This window comes from Ictalurus punctatus, chromosome 14 (genome assembly GCF_001660625.3).
Source record: "Ictalurus punctatus breed USDA103 chromosome 14, Coco_2.0, whole genome shotgun sequence".
In the NCBI taxonomy this organism is placed as follows: Eukaryota; Metazoa; Chordata; class Actinopteri; order Siluriformes; family Ictaluridae; genus Ictalurus; species Ictalurus punctatus.
The window spans coordinates 25,984,340-26,005,085 of NC_030429.2; the positions used below are offsets into that span (position 1 = coordinate 25,984,340).

The 20,746-nt window shown below is 40.9% G+C and overlaps 1 protein-coding gene across 2 annotated transcripts in view; it reads left to right on the forward strand.

Annotated features, from left to right (window-relative positions):
• Positions 1 to 20,746, forward strand: part of col22a1 (collagen, type XXII, alpha 1) — a 75,537-nt gene that overhangs the window by 37,233 nt on the left and 17,558 nt on the right. Inside the window, exons 12-38 of one of the 2 annotated variants that reach the window (XM_053685776.1) lie at positions 456 to 494; positions 2,491 to 2,544; positions 2,651 to 2,704; positions 2,808 to 2,861; positions 3,539 to 3,592; positions 4,721 to 4,765; positions 8,939 to 8,992; positions 9,115 to 9,168; positions 9,292 to 9,327; positions 11,291 to 11,320; positions 11,405 to 11,458; positions 11,931 to 11,984; positions 12,339 to 12,392; positions 13,155 to 13,208; positions 13,339 to 13,392; positions 13,483 to 13,536; positions 14,869 to 14,922; positions 15,042 to 15,086; positions 15,169 to 15,231; positions 15,386 to 15,439; positions 15,611 to 15,652; positions 17,156 to 17,188; positions 17,896 to 17,949; positions 19,047 to 19,100; positions 19,309 to 19,362; positions 20,432 to 20,485; positions 20,693 to 20,746. In XM_053685776.1, coding sequence (XP_053541751.1) covers positions 456 to 494; positions 2,491 to 2,544; positions 2,651 to 2,704; positions 2,808 to 2,861; positions 3,539 to 3,592; positions 4,721 to 4,765; positions 8,939 to 8,992; positions 9,115 to 9,168; positions 9,292 to 9,327; positions 11,291 to 11,320; positions 11,405 to 11,458; positions 11,931 to 11,984; positions 12,339 to 12,392; positions 13,155 to 13,208; positions 13,339 to 13,392; positions 13,483 to 13,536; positions 14,869 to 14,922; positions 15,042 to 15,086; positions 15,169 to 15,231; positions 15,386 to 15,439; positions 15,611 to 15,652; positions 17,156 to 17,188; positions 17,896 to 17,949; positions 19,047 to 19,100; positions 19,309 to 19,362; positions 20,432 to 20,485; positions 20,693 to 20,746 — 1,359 coding nt within the window. The remainder of the gene's footprint in view (positions 1 to 455; positions 495 to 2,490; positions 2,545 to 2,650; positions 2,705 to 2,807; positions 2,862 to 3,538; positions 3,593 to 4,720; positions 4,766 to 8,938; positions 8,993 to 9,114; positions 9,169 to 9,291; positions 9,328 to 11,290; positions 11,321 to 11,404; positions 11,459 to 11,930; positions 11,985 to 12,338; positions 12,393 to 13,154; positions 13,209 to 13,338; positions 13,393 to 13,482; positions 13,537 to 14,868; positions 14,923 to 15,041; positions 15,087 to 15,168; positions 15,232 to 15,385; positions 15,440 to 15,610; positions 15,653 to 17,155; positions 17,189 to 17,895; positions 17,950 to 19,046; positions 19,101 to 19,308; positions 19,363 to 20,431; positions 20,486 to 20,692) is intronic. The other variant, XM_053685777.1, reaches the window with a different exon arrangement.

A 20,746-nucleotide genomic window follows, 5' to 3' on the forward strand; every position in this document is an offset into this window, starting at 1 on the left:
ATTGGATGTTTTAAGTAATAATTTCCTAACGTATTATACGCATATATTTATAATTAATCATTATAATTTACACTTGTGATTGTAAATGATCATTAGTAGTATAAGAAGTAATACAGTAGTAACCACAATAACAACAACAACAACAACAACAACAACAACAACAATAATAATAATAATAATAATAATAATAATAATAATAATAATAATAATAATAATAATAATAATAATGTGAAGAAGTGGGTATCGCATGAAGCAGCTTTAAAATTAAAAGTGTTTAGTGATTAAAAACATCCTGTTCAGAAGATTATTTCATTTCAAAGATAATACACTGTGTTTTCTATTTTCCATCTGTGCTGCTTCTCTCTCTCTCTCTCTCTCTCTCTCTCTCTCTCTCTCTCTCTCTCTCTCTCTCTGCCTGGAACAATAATCGATCGTTGTTGATGGATTATTTGCAGGGCAAGGCTCTCTCTATCAAAGGAGATAGAGGCGAGAAGGTAAGATCATGGATTTACCAGACAAACTCCTCAGTGTGGATAAAAACACAGCATGGCATGCTAATGTCCCGTGTCCTTATCCGTGTGTGTGTGTGATTTTGTAAAGTGAACTATAACTACACCCTCACATGCAGTCCAGCTCACACACACACGCACACACACACACACACTCTTACTAGCTGTATGAAGTTGTTGGCGCTCCTGCACCATGTGGGTGGAGGAAACTGAAAATTCTGCATATTTATGATGTCGGAATTACGGGTATGCTGACCATGAGGGTGACCAGCATACACACACACACACACACACACACACACACACACACACACACAAAGACACACTTCTCTGCTGAGGAGTGCTGGGTGGGTGCAGAAATGTCTGTCCCAAAAATACAACAAGCGTCCTGAGCTATTTCAGGTCTTTGAGAAACAGCTGAGTGGCAGAAAAGAAAATAGCTCCAGAACTTTCTGTTGCTAAGATGTTAGCGATGGCTCGAATAAAACAACACAAAATAATACAATACAAAACATCGCAAAATAAAACATTGCAAAATAAAACAAAACAAAACACACATTGAGTGATCATCTAGTTGTTTAGCTTTTTTTATTTCCATACAATATAGCTCCAGACCTTATTATATATATATATATATATATATATATATATATATATATATATATATATATATATATATATATATATATATATATGAAATATAAATATATTTTTTTTAAAAACCTTGATGATGTTAGGACTTGTTATTTTGAGATGTTAGTGAATCAGAGATCGGCGCACTACCAGTTTTTCTTGTATTTATTTATTTATTTATTTATTTATTTATTTATTTATTTATTGGCCCGTTGTCCTCAACGCTTCTTTTCAAAACAAAGTTTTGTACTCTCATATCCTCCTACAATGCAGTTTAAAGAAGTGAATATTATTTAAAGTAGTTTAATCATAAGAATATTGTTAAACTTCACTGGGGAAGTACTGAGAGTAAGAATATGTCATAAATAATAAACCCTATAAACGCAGAGCTCGTCTCTGAACCTTGTCCCTAATGTCTGTTTGCAACTCGCTGCGAAAAAAAGCTGCGCATTTGCTGATGGTATTTGCATTTATTTATTTATTTTCGTTCTGTTTGAACCTCCAGGCTTTATCTTAACTGGCCTAATGCGGTGTTTGTTGTTGTTTTTTTTTGTCATCACTGAAGCTACGAAGATAAATCCTTCTTTTTGGTACTTACTGAGAGAAAATCCAGCGTATAGGAACACAGCCCACATTCTAACTGCGTCATTGTTCAGTGTATACACCGATTTAATTAGATGTCGTGTGTGTCGTGTGTGTCGTGTGAGTTCTCTGTGCCCGTGTGCTGAACTGATGAGCCCGAGTGTTGTTCTTCTGAGGAGTTTGCTGGTTAAACTGCATGAAGCCACAAACGCATGTGTGTTTGAGGTGCTTTACATGTTCTTTAAAGGAACGCTCCGACCTAGCAATGCTAACGTGGCTAACGAGTGCCGGACGCCAGCGTCCAGCAGGCAGAACGGCTTTCTTTTAGAGAGCGTGAGATTTCCGTCAGCCATCGTTCGCATTATCACTACGCTGGAGAGTTCCTTTAGCGCTGTCTGTTGTAACGTTTGTATCCACATTTCATGGGTTAATAACGGCAATAAATGAGATGTTTGGTACGTTTGTGAGTTCGTTGTCTTCTAACAAGATTTGTTTTTGTGTATACGTTGTACAGAAATTGATATCAGATCATATTAGTTGCGATGTTATTGGGGTTTATCTGAAGGTCGTTGTAGTACAGAGTAACTCCGCTTCACATCGTTGATAAGTTTACTGCAGCTGCACGACACTGAGTGTGTTATTCCTTCACATCTGCACACCGCTGGAGGAGACACTCATCTATTAGTTTTCCCGACATGATGTCAGGAACCCTTTCACGCTGGAGTCACTGATCTCTCTGGTGTTAAAATTCCCGCTTTGTCCACAGGGGGACAGTGGAGAGCACGGTCATCCTGGGGTCAAAGGTGACAAGGGAGAGAGGGTAAGAAACACCTACAAGCTCAATCAGTTTAAGATTAGGGTTTAAGAGTTTTTATATAGATCTGAGTGCCGTGAAGCTCCTTCAGTCATGCCGATGCGTTCTGTAGGGATCTGAAGGCCTCCCGGGACTTGCTGGCAAAAAGGGAGACAAAGGACAGCAGGTGAAGAAAACACTTTGACACTCTGTGTGTAAATTCCAGGTGTGTGTACGTGGGCCAGAAATGATCCTTCCTAATCATGATGTCCTGTTCATGTGTGTTACAGGGTGAGACGGGATCTGCTGGAGCTCCGGGGTTAGCCGGACCACTCGGACCACAGGTGAGACGGGGAAAAAAACCGATAAAGTAGTATAAAAATCCAGAACAAGCCTCTTTTAGCTGCAGCTTCTAAAAACCAGGAAGTTCTCTGTTTGTGTCTTATACGTTGAACAAGCAATTGATGTCGATTTCTGGATTCTGATTGGTCGTCAGGTGTCGGTTCATTTTCTGTAGCAGCAGCTCTGGCAGTAGTGCAGCTGCAAATCACAGGTTTATATTAATAAGTTGCCGTTTCTATAGTAACAGCTCATGGAGAGTGGACTCTCCACATGAACAGATTTTAAAAATGGAGATGTTTATTTAGCACTTATGGAAGGAGTCTCAGGGGGCACAGTGACTTAGTGGCTAGCACATTTTCCTTGCACCTCTTGGTGCAAGGTTGGGGGTTGGAATCCCGCCTCCTCCCTGTGTGCGTGGAGTTTGCATGTTCTTCCTATGCTTTGGGGGTTTTGTCCAGGTACTCTGGTTTCCTCCCCCAGACCAGAGGCATGTAGGCTGATTGGCATTCCCAAATTGTCCAAAAAAAGGATCAACGAGAGATTTCCTATGAGCAGGGTTCCATGTAGAACCTTCATATGTGAAGTGTGGGACGTTGATGAGGGTAAACAGTATTTCAGTGCAGAATAGGAATCACTTGTGTTTTTCATGTTGTATTAATTCATTTACTTTTTCACGTAGGGTATTCAAGGTGACCTAGGACACCCTGGAGCACCTGGTCCAAAAGGCGTTCCTGTAAGTAAACACTGTGTAACCTCATAATTGACCTCTTAATTGACCTCTAATACGAGACTCCACCTTCAATCCAGGAGTCCATTTTCTCTCTTCTGATGGGGCTCAGATGACAGGTTGTTAATTAGGAAGTTTAATGACGCGGGTGTATTGAATTTAAACGATTCAATTCAATTCAGTTTTATTTGTATAGCACTTTTAACAATGGACATTGTCCCAAAGCAGCTTTACAGAAATATATACGTTCAGGATATCGATGTTAAATGTATGGATTTATACCTAATGAGCAGCCAGAGGCGACGTTGGCGAGGAAAAGCTCCCTGAGACGATATGAGGAAGAAACCTTGAGACGAACCAGACTCGAAAGGGAAAACAACCTCATCTGGGTGACACCGAATAGTGCGATTATAAATAAATAAATCCTTTCTAGACATGTGCTAATGTCTAATTCCATGTTTATGAGTAGTTTGACCAATAAGTAGTGTATATAAAGTAAAAAGCAGTGGGCCTAAAACAGAACCTTGTGGAACACCAAATTTAACCTCGGTATGCGTGGAGAAGTCTCCATTTACATCTACGAGCTGATAACGATCGGTCAGATAAGACCTGAGCCAGGAGAGGACCGTTCCCTTAATACCAACAACATTTTCTAGTCTATCAAGTAGAATAGTGTGATCTATAGTATCAAAAACAGTACGGAGACACAACCCTGATCGTAGGTCAGTAGAAGGTCATTTACTACTTTAGCTAACGCTGTCTCTGTGCTATGATGAGGTCTAAATCCCGACTGATACACTTCATGAATGTTGTTCCTATGTAAGTACGAGCATAGCTGCTGTGCTTCAAACTTTTCTAAGATCTTGGAGATAAAGGGCAGATTTGATTTTGGACTATAGCTGGACAATTTACAGGGGTCGAGGTCAGGTCAGATTCCAAGCTGATTAAGCCACGTGACATTAATCCATGATATATTTCCGGTGTGTATGAAGTGGAATTACAGCTGGATTAACGAGATAGCTATGGTTTTATATTAAGATAGACTTTGGCTTTAAATTGAAAAGACACATGCTTTTCTCATGAGAATTTAACCCTTTAATCTCTCTCCCTCTCTCTCTGTCTGTCTGTGATCAGGGTGATCCGGGTAAAAAAGGAGAAAAGGGAACAGCAGGAGAGAGGGTAAGAACTGGTCCTCAGTCAAATCCTGGTGCAACTCATAGCAACTTAAATTAAAACGCTGCATATTTGAGTGAAATGTGTCTTCCTGTGTGTATACACTGATAGCTCAAACAGATCCTGCTGAACTGATGTAATCTCCAGATTTCCTTTTAGTCCTGGGAGTGAGACGTGGGCACTCGACTGCATACAGATCCACTTTCTAATCGTCTAAACACCCGCGATTGTCCTTTGTCTCATCAGCCGCCGTTTCCTGTTTCACTGTTTACTGACATTATTATTTCATTCAAACTGAGACTGAAGATTTGATAATACTTCCAATACTTTGCATTATAGGATATATACTAACAGCACATGTTTGTTTTATATACACATAACTTAATTAACATGTAATACATGTACAGTGGTGCTTGAAAGTTTGTGAACCCTTTAGAATTTTCTATATATCCGCATAAATATGATCTAAAACATCAACAGATTTTCACGCGAGTCCTAGAAGTGGACATAGAGAATCCAGTTAAATAAATGAGACGGAAATATTATACTTGGTCGTTTATTTATTGAGGAAAATGATCCAATATTAAATTTCTGTGAGGGGCAAAAGTATGTGCACCTTTGCTTTCAGTATCTGGTGTGACCCCCTTTGTGAGGTAATAACTGCAGATAAACGTTTTGGGTAACTGTTGATCATCTGCACATCGGCTCGGAGGAGTTTCATCCCGTTCCTCAGTACAGAACAGCTTCGACTCTGGGGTGTTGGTGGGTTTCCTCACATGAACTGCTCGCTTCAGGTTCTTCCACAACATCTCTACTGGATTAAGGTCAGGACTTTGACTCGGCCGTTCCAAAACACTCACTTTATTCTTCTTTAACCGTTCTTTGGTAGAGCGACTCGTGTGTTTAGGATCGTTGTCTTGCTGCATGACCCACTTTCTCTTCAGATTCAGTTCACGGACAGATGTCCTGACATTTTCCTGTAGAGTTCGCTGGTATAATTCAGAATTCATTGTTCCATCAATGATGGTGAGTCGTCCTGGCCCAGATGCAGCAAAACAGGCCCAAACCACGATACTACTACAGTACCACCACATTTCACAGATGGGATAAGGTTCTTATTCTGGAATGCAGTGTTTTCCTTTCTCCAAACATAACGCTTCTCATTTAAGCCAAAATATCTATTTTGGTCTCATCCGTCCACAAAACATTTTTCCAGTAGTCTTCTGGCTTGTCCACATGATCTTTAGCAAACTGTAGAAGGCCAGCAGTGTTCTTTTTGGAGAGCGGTGGTTTTCTTCTTGAAACCCTGCCATGCACAGCATTGTTGTTCGGTGTTCTCCTGATGGTGGACTCATGAACTTTAACATTAGCCAATGTGAGAGTGGACTTTAGTTGCTTAGAAGCTACCCTGGGTTCCTTTGTGACCTCGTGGTCTATTACACGTCTTTCTCTTGGTGTGATCTTTGTTGGTCTCCATCCTGGGGAGGATAACAATGCTCTTAAATTTCCTCAATTTGTACACAATCTGTCCGACTGTGGATCGGTGGAGTCCAAACTCTTTAGAGATGGTTTGGTAACTTTTTCCAGCCTGATGAGCATCAACAACTCTTTTTCTGAGGTCCTCAGAAATCTCCTTTGTTCGTGCCATGATACACTTGTATCAAGTGGCTCGTTTCGTAGCAACTATGCCACCCCAAGAAAATGGGTAAAGTAACCCAAATAAAAGCACACAAATACGGTCCACTTAGAACATGCAGGAGGCATGGGTTTCCATACAAAAATAAATTTTATTTTGAAGTTAAGACTGGCCAAGAATTATTAAAAAAACAAACAAACAAACAAACAAAAAACAGCAACCAACACAGTCAGGCATTGGTCAATAAAACAATCACAAGAGGAGGACTGAGGCTTCCTGTATGAAGGGCAGGCTAGTATGACAGCACCAGCTATACAAAAGGGAGTTGAACCCTAACAATCAGAATCATACCCACAAAATTCACTGCAAATAAACACAGCAATAATAACGACCCTTAGTTAAGTAAAGCCTAAGGTGCAGCAAAGAACTTCCCCCAGCATCAGGAAGCACTCAGCTCCTACAAGGAAAACACAAAGACACAAGAAAAATCAATTACAATATGCTCGAAGCACGCAAACAAAAGAATAAAAACAAAACAAAAGCAAACGTACTGTCACAAAAACCCAGATAACCTCGAGCTCAAACTGATTACAGGTAGCAAGTTTACCAAGACTGACCAAAACCACTACTACCACATAGCAGTATCAGGATAACTGATAAAGACTGTTACAACAGTTGAATTCAATAAAACTGATCTTAGTGACAGTAGGAAACACAAATAAAAACAAAATAACCAAAAGCAGCAAAGCAGCCAAAACCAAAGCACAAACGAAGCAAAAACAAACAGAATCATCAGCCACGTGGCTCCGTGAGTGAGGGGGAGGAGCTACACCGAAACGACCACACCTCACTCAGCCCGCCTTAACGCATGCAAAATCGAGGACCCTAAGAACAAACCGGTGTTAGAACCTCAATTTGGAAAGCTTGCAAGATCATTTACCTCGAGTGATAGAACTAAACGTTTTACCTACCGTGATCCGATGACATGATACTCACGACGGCACGTACGGAAATCACGATAGCTTCTTTAATAGTTGTGACGGCAACGGCTGGCGCTCCGACCGGAGCTACGTTAAACTACCATGCTACACAGATGGGAGCCTTGACGGCACACCGCACTGAGAGAGAGCAGCACACCACACATGCACACAGTCTCGGTAGTCCAACGTCACACTAAACAAGTAAATCGCATGAGAAGTAGACAACGCTAGCATCAAACAGCTAAGCGACAAAGCTAAGAACACATACCTCTGTAGTCCGTAGCAACGAAAGGAAGGGGCGGGTTTTTCGACCATGACACATTCATAGCTCATTGGCCACGTAGTTAATAAGGGTGACGTTTTAACCACGACACACACCCCACTACACACTTCCACAAAGGTGTGTTGTGAAGATCAGACTCTGATAGATCCCTGTTCTTTAAATAAAACCGGGCACTCACTCACTCACACCTGATCGTCACCCCATTGCCTGAAAACACCTGACTTTAATTCCACCTTCAAATGAACTGCTAATCCTAGAGGTTCTCACACTTTTACCCCTCACAGATATGTCATATTGGATCATTTGGGTATTTTTCCCCAATAAATAAACGACCGAGTATAATATTTTTGTCTCGTTTGTTTAATTGGTTTCTCTTCATCTACTTTTAGGACTTGCGGAAAAATCCGATGATGTTTTACGTCATATTTATGCAAATATCTAGAAAATTCTAAAGGGTTCAAAAACTTTCAAGCACCACCGAATGTATCTACATTACAATGACCAGATCACAGTTTGCTAAAGAGACGACGTAAGTGCATAACTCAACAGCAACAATAATTACACTGCTAATTTAAGCTGCGTTCACACTTGCAGTGTATTGTATTATTTGTTTTACGTGTGATCTTACACATTTCACTGGACAATTTTATTTTTTTGCTTCTTCTCTTACAATTTTTTTTTGTCGTCACAAAATGTACATAATCTCATCATGAGCCCGATCCTGAACAAAACCACAAAACCCGTTTCCTGGATCTTTGATATGCAGAACGGTTCATCCATAACTTGCAGACGAATTTGCTGGCTGTGTCGCCAGAAAGGAAGTGAAGACATACCTCAGCAAGGTTCTTACATATTGACACCAGATTAGTCACGTTGAGTTTATTTCCAACTTGCGAGCGCTACTGAAAACAAGAAGTGAGCCAATAACTATGCTATGGCTGGAGGTTTCACCTTCAAATGTAGGATATCTTCTTGGGAACAAGTTTTGGGAAGAACTGACGAAAAGTCCTTGGCCCCCTTAATCGCTGCTCGCAGCTATGTTTTAACATTATTATGATTATTTTAAATGTTATTGAGATTTTACTATTTTAATTTCGTTTAATTTTGTCATACTTAATGTTAATATTCCTATTTTTTTATTATTTAAACCATTTGTTTCCATTAATGTCATAGCTGTTTACCGTATGATGCAATGTTTTTTTCTGCTTGTTTGTCATGTTTTATATATCTGCAAATGCAATTAAATACTTTTCTAATGCACAGTATATTATATTATTTAGGGTCTCCCAGGGTTAGATGGTTTTCCCGGCAAACATGGATCTCCTGGAAAAGACGTGAGTTTGTAGAATTGTTCGCTAGCGTGTAAGACTGTTACGTTAGGGTAGTTGTAAATGTACAGTGCTGGAACATGGATGCAGTGTTGTTTTTGTGTTGTTTCCCCCCCACAAATGAACAGGGTCTGAGCGGTCTGATTGGGGCACCTGGAGCACACGGGGTTAAAGGAGAAAAGGTACAGAGAGAGACCAAGGTTAAGTGCAATGATGAGATCATGATTATATGAAATATCTGCAGAACCTTCGACCTGCAATTGTGTGTGTGTGTGTGTGTGTGTGTGTGTGTGTGTGTGTGTTAGGGTGAGAGAGGTCCTGCTGGAATACCTGGAGATGTGGTGAGTCATTTCTTCAGTATTTCCAGTTCGAGTCATATGAGTCTGTTCAGTTAAATGATTGGTTTAGATTTGTTCGTTCAGTGATTGATCACGCTGCCGTTTAAGACAGACAAAACACAGCTTACGTCATATAAAATAACTAATAATCGTTGCTATTTTGTGTTGTTTTATGAAATGTGGGTATATCCATGTTTAAATGAAATGGTGGAAATCTGCAGCTTGGACCATATGTGCTTGAACGGGAGTCATTTAACTCAAAATGAATTGATTCACTGAATGAAAGAGGAGTAAAGCTAAGTCCAAATGATTCACTGATTCAGAGAGTCAGCCGATGAATTGGAGAGAATCTGGAGAATCATGAAAGAACGATTTCCCGAGTCATACACCGGTCCGCTGAATGAATCGGGAAGGAATGTCAGCCTTGTTTGAAAAGTTTCGCTGATTCCATGGTGGATTAGCTAAACATGAGTGAAGTCAGTCTTAACCGAAAGAATTCCTTGACTCAAACATTGATTCGGTGCGCAAGAGATGAACAAATCTCAGGCTGTTTCTCAATTCGAAAGAATGGACGTGCGTTCTCGTCCTGCCGATCTACATTCACACGTTTACATTTATTCGTTCAGCGGACGCTTTTATCCAAAGCGACGTAGAAATGAGGAAATACAAGCAGAGCGATATATCGAGCGGAGAACAATACGAGTAGCGCTACTGTACAAGATTTATAACTGCGCTCTAGCGAAGCAAAGTGCACAGAGTCGAGGTGTAAGTGCCAGAGTATGTTTTTATTTTTTTTAAAGAGATAATGTGGGGTTGGCGTTTTAGGGATCAGTTAGGTGTTCGTGGAAGAGGTGGGTCTTTAGCTGTGTTTTGAAGATGGTGAGAGAGTCTGCGGTCCAGATTGAGGTTGGAAGTTCATTCCAGCACTGAGGGACGGTTAGTGTGAAGGTTCTGGAAAGGGATCTTGAGCCACGCTGAGTGGGAACTACTAAGCGTCGGTCGTTGATTGATCGCAGATTGTGTGAGGGAGCGTAAGCCTTCAGGAGAGTGTTGAGGTAGAGGATGCTGGTCCAGACAAGCTCTTGTAGGTGAGCATCAAGGTCTTGAATTTGATGGCTACAGGAAGCCAGTGGAGGGAGATGAAGAGGGGTGTGACGTGGGTTCTCTTGGGCTGGTTGAAGACGAGGCGTGCTGCTGCATTCTGAATCATCTGAAGGGGTTTGATGGAGCTGCCGGGAGGCCCGAGAGTAGAGCGTTACAGTAGTCCAGCTCTGAGATAACAAGAGCCTGGACTAGTATCTGTGCAGCCTGTTCGGTGAGGTAGGGTCTGATTTTCTTGATGTTGTACAGGATGAACCTACAGGACCGTGCAGTTGTTGAGATGTGGTCTGTAAGGGTCAGGCTGTCATCAAAAGTCACCCCAAGGTTCCTGGCCGTCCCGGTCGGATTGAGTGTGGTGGAGCCGAGCTGTACGACGAGGTCGTGGTTGATTGAGGGACAGCCTGGGATGACGAGAAGCTCAGATTTTGCCAAGTTGAGCTTAAGGTGGTGTTCCCTCATCCAGACCCGAGATGTCAGACAGGCAAGCAGAGATTCGTGCAGAGACGGATGGATCATCAAGCTGGAAGGACAAATAGAGCTGGGTGTCACCAGCATAGCGATCTACTCTCGTGGATATCAACCAGTTGCAAACACAACACAGGCTTATCCCCAAAAATATATCTTTGTTAAATATAGGTGCGCAATCTAAATAATATATATCTCAAATCTAAATCATTTATATATCAAAAACTAAATCATTGAATCATTGATTCATGATCATTGATTCATGATGAATCACTGATTCATGAAGCTTCATGAAGCGCTGATGGTTTTGTAGGAGCTGCAGGTTTTCTCTATAACAATAGAGTTCTAATAACAACAATAGTTATTATATCACTAATACCGTTCTGTCGTGTTGTTTCAGGTGCACATGGGAGGTCTGAAAGGAGAAAATGTGAGCACTAAACAGTAAATGTAGCTAAACAATTTTCGTTTGAATTATTTTTATTTTATTTAAATACTTTTTATGTACTTCCAGGGCGTCCCAGGACCACCCGGTCCTCCTGGAGCAGACGGGCCTCCTGGACCTCCGGTAAGGTTCTCTGCTTTTGTGTGTATTTAGATGCAGAGCACCTTGTGGGCGTGGCCTATAGCTGACTCACTGACCTGTAGCAGGATGTAGATTTACGCTATGGCATGGCTTCCCATCATGCCTTCTGAGAGAAGAATGTGGGCCTGCACATGCTCTAATAACCTGCATGCAAGCTTTTGAAATAAGTATTATTGGGACACAGCCGGAGTGTCTGTAAATATCACCCATGAGAAATCAAATAAAAGCAGGCCGTGATTAAGAACGCCGCTGTATTTAACACTTCTCATATCATCACTATACTGCAGGGTTCAGGTCCTGGTTATTCTGTCCACCTTTACTTTATCAAATGTATTATTTAATGTTTCTTTTACAAACAGAATGAATAGATATCAGGTGTCTATTTTTTTTTAAAGAAATAAAAAAAAAACAACAACAGGAAAACGTTTAAAAGTTATTTTATTGTGTTTATCAGGGGCCACCTGGTCCAACTGGACAGCCAGGAATTCCGGGAGAAATCGGACAAAGGGTAAGGAATTCTACACAAAATGGCTGAACTGTGTGTGTGTGTGTGTGTGTGTGTGTGTGTGTGTGTTGGTTCTGAGATAATCACTCCATAAACTGTAACTGTTGCACTTGTCCAGCAGATGGCAACACAGTCAAAGTTTTGCCTTTTTTCTTTTATTTTCTTTTCATTTTTTTTATTTTCTTTCTTGATTCTCCTTTTTTTTCTTTCCAGTTTTGCTTTTCAATTTTCCTTTCCTTCTGATTATCCTTTATTTTCCTTTCCTTTCTCATTTTTCTTTTCTTTTCTTTTCTTTTCTTTTCTTTGCTCCCTGTTATATGTAGTTGTTAATTGTCAGTATTTTTCCCCTCTGTCTAGGGAAAGAAAGGAGAAGCAGGACTTCCTGGCGTTGATGGATTTCCTGGACCACCGGTAACAACAGCAGTGAAATTAAACACCACGAGTGCTTTCTCAAATAACTGTCACTGTGAGAAAGTCTAACAAATCCAAATCTTAGGATAAAAAAAATGCAACCAACCAACTCTCCAACTAACTAACAAACCACCCAAACCCTCTTCCTAATAGTAGCCTAATGCATTCCCTGTACTTTTCCCCCAGCAGGTGTACGACAGCAGGTGTGTGATGATGTCAGCGTGTAGCCCTCAGGCAGACGTTACTCTACCATTAGATCCACATCAGCTGCTTTATTTCTATATTTTTATAGTATTCATTTTATATTCATTCAATTTTGAGTTTAAAATACTGTATTACAAAAGAGAGGATCTTTATAAATCATAATAAATCATTATAAAGGGAAAAGTCGAATAAATCACATTCAAAATAAGTGTGCACTTACATCACATGCAACGTTCGAGCAGTTTTGCTGCTTGTGGTAGTAAAGGAACATCTTTGAATCCGAACACACTACAAATGGACTATGAATGTCATTTTTTCCTCCCTTTGTGTTTTTATTTATTTATTTATTTTTGTAAGGGCGCGCAAACATTTTCACTCATCTTTAACAACTTTCAGATGATCAGATGTCGAGAGCCGATTAATTCTATAAAACCTCAATTAAAACGACTGGTTTCAATTCTAATTGACAAATGTGTCTCTCTGTGTGTGTGTGTGTGTGTGTGTGTGTGTGTGTGTGTGTGTGTGTGTGTGTGTGTGTGTGTGTGTGAGAGTAATTAGGGTCCCGCAGGCCCCCCTGGACCTCCTGGGAGTCCGGGTCAGACTGGACTTCCTGTAAGTTTACTTTAAGCAATAACACATTATTACACTTTTATTATAATAATGTAATAAAATCTCACATGAGCTACAGCGTGAAAGAGGATGAGGAACAAATTCAGACTGGTGAATGAATTCATTTCCACAGGGATTACCGGGGGAAATCGGATTCCCAGGAAAACACGGAGAGGCCGGAAAACCTGTAAGTCCCTGGATTAAGTCACTGTGAACATTAAAAAGACAAAAAAAAAAAAAATGAGAACAAGCGCTTAAACATCGGTGTGTTTTGAAGGGTCTGCCAGGGAAGGACGGCATCGACGGTCAACCTGGAAACGACGGGGAGAAAGTAAGTGCCCCTCCCACCCCATGATGTCACATCATCTTTTTTTTTTTTTTTTTAAATCTTCTTGTAGAGGAATTTCGAGCTCTTCTCCAAAAGCCTCCGGATTCACAGATCACGGAAAACACACTCGGATATTTCCTTTATTTTATTAATCTCTTCATTTTCTGTATCATGGACAATTATTTATTTACAATTGTAAATAAAGTTTTTTTTTTTTCTTCTTCTTCTTATTGTGCAAAAAGATCGTATCCCCGATTCTTATCGGCTCGATTTTAAAAACGAATAAACGGGTGTAAAAAAAAAAAAAAAAAAAAAAAAAAAAAGTATTTCCGCAAGTTAAAGACTCTAGATCTATCACTTTCAGAATGGGGCGTGCAAACTTTTGCACTGACATCACACATGCGATTTCTGGTGGCGAAACAGGAACATCTCTAAATCCTAACGCACTCCGTAGTATCTTTCTGCTTCAAATTTAATTTAAAAAAAATAATAATTTGTAAGGGTGTATTAACTTTTACACTCACCTTGTGTAGCAGTTTCACAAAAGGCATTCTCACAGTTTAAGAGTCGTAACATGTAGATTTATACGTGTTTTACTGACACACCCGTGTGAAATATGAGTACAGTGAATGTTTAGATCATGTGATAAGGAAAATGTGAAAGCTGGCTATATTTTTCATTTTTATCTAAAAATAAAATAAAATAAAAAAAATGCTGTTTGATTCATTCATCAGAAATAAAACATCCTAAAAATCAATCAATCTTATTAAACATTAACTAGAATTTGATTGGCTGCCTAGTCGGTTATGTTAGCCACTGGAATTGATGCTAGTCTGACCTAGCATTAGCAAAGAAAACAGGCTAACTTAGTTAAACATAGCCAGGTCATGTTAGCGACTAAGCCAAACCCTTTTCAGATTAGCTGGAGGTCACGTCTTCTTCGTTTTATACAAGTCTTTGCCCTTGAAACCTTTCAGTGACGTCGGGTCGGGGCGCTGATCCTCAAATTCCAGTTCCACACTGGGGCTCTATACAGTATCTATAACCACTGTGCATTGTGTAGCATCAGAACGTCACCCCAGGGGATCCACTGATTCGCGATTCTTTATCGTTCTGCTCTACGTCGATGACTGGAATTTGATTTGTTGGGACACGCTATCGACGTGTAGCGTTCCCTGAGAGAAAACGATACTCAATAACACTCAAGCAAAGTGAAAACACACCCGAATACCGTTTAAGTATATTAACTCGAGTAAGAAGTGCAGTTATTGGAGTATTTTCCACATTAAATACATTAATATATTCCTTTCTTTTCTTTTCTTTTTTTTTTTTCAGGGACCAAGAGGTGAACCGGGGCTGGATGGCTTCCCTGGAAAACCTGGTCCAAAGGTGATCCCACTTCCTGTCTGCGCATCTCTATAAGCATGCGGTTGTCTCACATGCATGGCGAGAAATTCTGTCTCCGATTGGTTAATGATTATTAATGATAATACGGATGTATGACTCAGGGTGACGACGGACCTCCGGGACCCAGGGGACCGCCAGGAGACAGGGTGAGCTCTCCCCGAGAACGAGACTAATCCTAAACACGTCGCATTGAGGACCTTTGAACATCTCTCTCTCTCTCTTTGTCAGGGTGAGACGGGTCTTCCTGGCGAGGCTGGCGTAATGGGACCGAGAGGAGAAAGAGGAGTGCAGGTGAGTTCTCACCATCTTAACACGCCTCCCAAGCCTCAGAGTCCAGATTAAACGTGCACCGTTTAAGACATGTCGTGAATGTGATCATCACTACGGGGACGTGTGAGAGGGACTGCAGTCTTCACGCGTGGTCCTGTTTCTGTGTGCACTGCAGGGTGAAAGAGGAAAAGACGGTGATGTCGGCGCAAAAGGCGAGAAAGGAGACAAGGTGAGGAGCTGGATTAGTGTTTATCACTGCATCATCACTGATACATATTGAGCAACTCTGACTGAAGTGTGTTTCCACTGCCATGAGCTGCTTATAACTACTTCATCACTCTCGGGGTTTAGTAAAACCTGTGGAAACAGAGTAAACTGAGTATTTCTCTTGTTCTTACAGGGTGAAGCTGGACCCAGAGGACTTCCAGGAACCCCAGGAGATGTGAGTAGAGAGATAGATAGATAGGTAGAGTTGGATGCACAGTACCCACATAACTCGGAATCCACCAGGATCATTTACGGCACTTGGTAGGCGACTTATCCAGAGCAACTTACATTTAGTTCATTTATAAAACTGAGCAGTTGAGGCCGAAGGGCCTTACTCAAGGGCCCCGCAGTGGCAGCTTGGCAGCGCTGGGATGTGAACTCATGACCTGCTGATCAGTAGGCCAACATCTTATGATCAGTGAAAATGGTTAGTATTTTGTTTATAAGATATAATAAGATAGTTACACGTCTCCCAGAAGACAAGATAATAACAATTTACACCGATCATCCTGTTCAAAAGTTTACACCCCCCCGGCTCTTAATCTATCGTGTTGCCTTCTGGAGCATCAGTGAACGTTTGCACCTTTTGTAATAGTCGCGTACGAGTCCCTCAGTCGTCCTCGGTGTGAAAAGATGGATCTCGACGTCATATAGCCGCTGATGGAAAGGGGTCGAATATGCAGAAGATGCTGGAAAAGTAAAGAATGTGCAGGACCTGGAGGATTTTTCTGAAGAACAGTGGGCGGTTTAACTGCTCAGGACAAACAGGGGACTCGTGAACAACTCTCACAGAACATAATCACAATCGTGGATCATCCAGGTAACGACACGGGGTGTTAATAATCAAGGGTGTGTAAACTTTTGAACGGGGTAATTTTTATAATTTCAGCTATTATGTTGTGGAGGATATGTAAAGATCTGTTATGTGAAATAGTTTATTCAGGACAGGACTAAATAAACAACAACAGGTAATTTTTATGATCCGTCTTATTTTGTTAAGAGTATTAAGATTTAGGAGATTCTGCAAGGGGTGTGCAAACTTTTGGGCACAGCTGTATACATCATGTACTTTTACAACTGTTTCATTCATTTAAAAAAATACAATGAATATATTTGTGAGCCACTATGTTTTTGATCTCTCTCTCTCTCTGTCTCTCTATCTCTCTCTCTCTCTCTGTCTGTCTCTCTATCTCTGTCTGTCTCTCTCTCTCTATCTCTCTCTGTCTCTCTCTCTCTCTCTCTGTCACTATCTCTGTCTGTCTTTCTGTCTGTCTCTCTATCTCTGTCTGTCTCTCTCTCTCGCTGTCTCTATCTCTGTCTCTCTCTCTGTCTGTCTCTCTATCTCTGTCTCTCTCTCTCTATCTCTCTCTGTCTCTCTCTCTGTCTTTATCTCTGTCTGTCTCTCTCTTTCTGTCTCTCTCTCTGTCTCTCTATCTCTCTCTGTCTCTCTATCTCTGTCTGTCTCTCTCTTTCTGTCTCTCTCTCTCTCTCTCTCTCTCTCTCTCTATCTCTCTCTATCTCTCTCTGTCTCTCTCTCTCTATCTCTGTCTGTCTCTCTCTCTCTCTGTCTCTCTCTCTCTCTATCTATCTATCTATCTATCTCTGTCTGTCTCTCTCTTTCTGTCTCTCTCTCTCTCTCTCTATCTATCTATCTCTGTCTGTCTCTCTGTCTCTGCAGGTTGCCAGTGTGATTCCTGAACCTGGGGAACCAGTATGTCATCACATCCTTTGCTCACACACACACACACACACACACACACACACACACACACACACACACACAAACACACACACACACACACACACACACACACACACACACACACACACACACACTCATTTTATTTCCTTCAGTTATCCAGCTGTTAAAGCAGAGTTCTCTCTTTTTTTAAAGACAGACATAAACACAACCTGTTCACTCACATCTTCCATCAGTCCTCCGGTTAAAGTTACTGTCAAACATGTGACAGGTTTTAGTGTTATTACGTCATAAAAAATAGGAGCCAATCACAATCCAATATGCAAATGTGAGGAGTGTTTCAATTAGTACATTCATACAATCTGAATCTGGACCGCTTTCTGGTGGAGAAATACCGTTGTGTGGTTCTACATCAAACCTTTAAGAGTTCCTCCAGAGGGACAAGTCAAGAACCCTTAAAGGGTTCTAAGGTTGTATGGTTCTACTTCGAGACTTTAAGGGTTCTCCTAGAGGGATAATCAAAGAGCGACTCGGTGTTCTGTATATTTATGAGAGTACTGAAGCTTTACTCTTATGAATGTGTAAATTGGAAAGACTCTCTTCATTTGCATATTGGACTGTAATTGGCTTCATGAGTCTTTCTCTGTCCAATCACCTTCTTTTTTTCATGCGCCTCATTTAGCATGTTATTACTGAAACTCGTCTGATGTCTTCTCTAGGGGAAACCTGGAGAGAAAGGCGAGAAAGGAGAGCAGGGAAAACAAGGAGAGGTGGTAAGTGTCTGGATTCTGGAATTCTGGATTCTGATTGGTCAGAAGGTGTTGATATATTTACTTTGATTGCGGTGGTAACGAGAGAGCTAGACTTGTTGTGAGTTTGAGAGGATGTAGTGAAATTCCTGCCTGAACATCAACATTGGTTTGGATTGTGAAACTTTATACACACACAGCAGTGGATATATTCTTAAAGGTTCATTTTTCATATTAAATTTAATTTTAAATTGTAAAAAATTTAAATTTAAATGTGCAATGAATTTGGTTAACCACCAGAGGGCAGAGACATGATAAAGCCTGAATATACAGAGAAACAAATGAATTCTAACTTTACCTGTCAGAAGGGGGTGTGGCCTCTGTACCTATCAGTTGCATTAAAGGAGGTGTGGTCTCGGTACCTGTCAGGCACACTGAAGGAGGTGTGGCCTCGGTATCTGTCAGGCACACTGAAGGAGGTGTGGCCTCGGTATCTGTCAGGCACACTGAAGGAGGTGTGGCCTCGGTACCTATCAGTTACATTAAAGGAGGAATGGCCTGTGTGCCTGTCAGGCACACTGAAGGTGGTGTGGCTTCTATACCTGTCAGGCACAATGAAGAAGGCATGGCCACAGTAAATCTTTCTCTTTTCAGCTCCCATTTTCATAAAAAATAATAGAAATAAAATAAAAAAGCATGCAATCTGTGCCTGTTTTTAGCTCTTCTTTGTCCTTTTGTCCTTGTAGATAAGATAGATAGATAGATAAATGTGTCAGAAACCACATCAGCAGGTCTGTTTAACTCCACAAAGATTGAATAGACGTCACTGTGGGATGCTTTGCACGTTCACATTTAATGCACCATGCTAAACTGGTAGCTGTTGGCTTCCATTCCTCCATAGCTGTTAGCACCATTAGCATCACAGCACTGGTGCAAAACAAAAAAAAGAAGAAAAAAATCACACCTAACATCTGAGCTGATCAATTACATTTGGGGTAAAAGGGACACTGTGTTTAAGACCTCAAACAATTCTCATCACAAATGTAATAGGAACGGTGATTGAAAGAGACGTTCTATTCAAGAGTTTCGCTAACATCAGATTTGACCTCTGATCTGTTCAGGGTCCCAGAGGACTTCCTGGAGAACAAGGCTTCAGAGGTCAGCCTGGACTTCCGGTAAGGACAAATAATCAGTCGTCTGTCATCAGTGTTTCACCTCATGTTGTGTAAAATGCAAATGAGGCACTGGATTGAATTTCTGTGCTGTTATGGTGCTGATTATAAATACAGCACTAAACGTCCTCCATCACTCAGGGCGAACACAATGTGCCTGTACATGTATCACCATTCTGATGGAAAATGTCTCCCATTTCTAATTGGACAGGGAGTTAAAGGAGACATTGGGTCCAAAGGAGATCCAGGCACGAATGGAGAACCGGTGAGTTTGACTAATAGATTTACTTTTGTATAATGACATCAAAATGTGTCCTATATCTTAAATGTGACATCATTTTCCTTGTACTATGATCTTGTGCCTATTTGTCTTCCACGTGATGTCACTGAAATGTGTTTCTCATCTCATGCGTGATGTCATCAAGTAGTGCCTATTTATCTCCCATGTGCTGTCACTGAGATATTCCCTTGAGCTTAAATGTGATGTCACTGAGATGTGAACTTTTTCATTATGTGTTTTCCCTGAGGTCGGCTCTTGATCTCATGTGTGATGTCATCAACACTTGCCCTGTGATTCCACTAAGATGTGCCCTTTATCTTATGTGTGATGTCATCAATAGAACCTGTTCTTCGTTTATGTTTTCTTTGAGTTATGACCTTTATGTCGTGTATGATGTCATCAGGATGTCATGTGCCCTTCATCTTACTTGTGATGTCACCGTCATGTGCCTTTGATCTTATTTGTGATGTCATTGAGACATTCCCATTAATATTTCATTCGACGTCACCGAGATGCGCCTTTGATCGTACATAAGATATCAAGATGTAGCCAATGAGGGTCAATGTGATGTCATCGAGATGTGCCATTTGGGACACACTGGTTCTAATCTCGGATACAAATTAGGACAGATAGTAGGGGAATTGGGACAAAGCACATGTGCCTTCTATGAGATGTGCTCTTAATCTCATGTGTGATGTCATCAAGGTGTGCCCATAGCTCTAATGGGATGTTAGAGATGTGCCCTAGGTCTTAAACAGCATGTAGTGCACTGCACACGGAGTGAAAATGTCTTTCACGCCCTTCACTGTGCACTATGTTTTAAGTAAGGAGCGTGATGTCATCAAGGACGGACATTTATTTTGTGCTCTTCATCAGGACATTCCATTCATTTTCCATGTGATGTCGTCAAGCCGTGTCCTGTTGTTTAACCTTTCCGCGCCGCATATCAAAAAGTTATTTTATTATTTATTTGTGTGCTGTCATCTAGAAAAGCCTTTCATCTTCGGTATATCAATAAGACGTGTCTTTCATCTATTCTGTGATTACTTTACAGGGTCCTCCTGGGCCGCCCGGCCTTCAGGGGCAACGAGGACTACCTGGCAACGTGGTATGTTAATGCAGAAGATTTCTGCAAATGAGTTTGTGTTTATGTTTTAGCGTATGATTTAGTGTTTGGCTAAATATCAATATCCTACCGAATTTCCATATAGCCATCTATTATATAGAATAGTTTGCTTATATACATTAGATTAGCTTATATTTGTCTGTGTTCCTATCAATAACCTGACATCATCATCATGCTTTCATCCTTCAGGGAATTCCGGGCAGTATCGGACCACCAGGAATAGCAGGACAGAGAGGAGAAAAG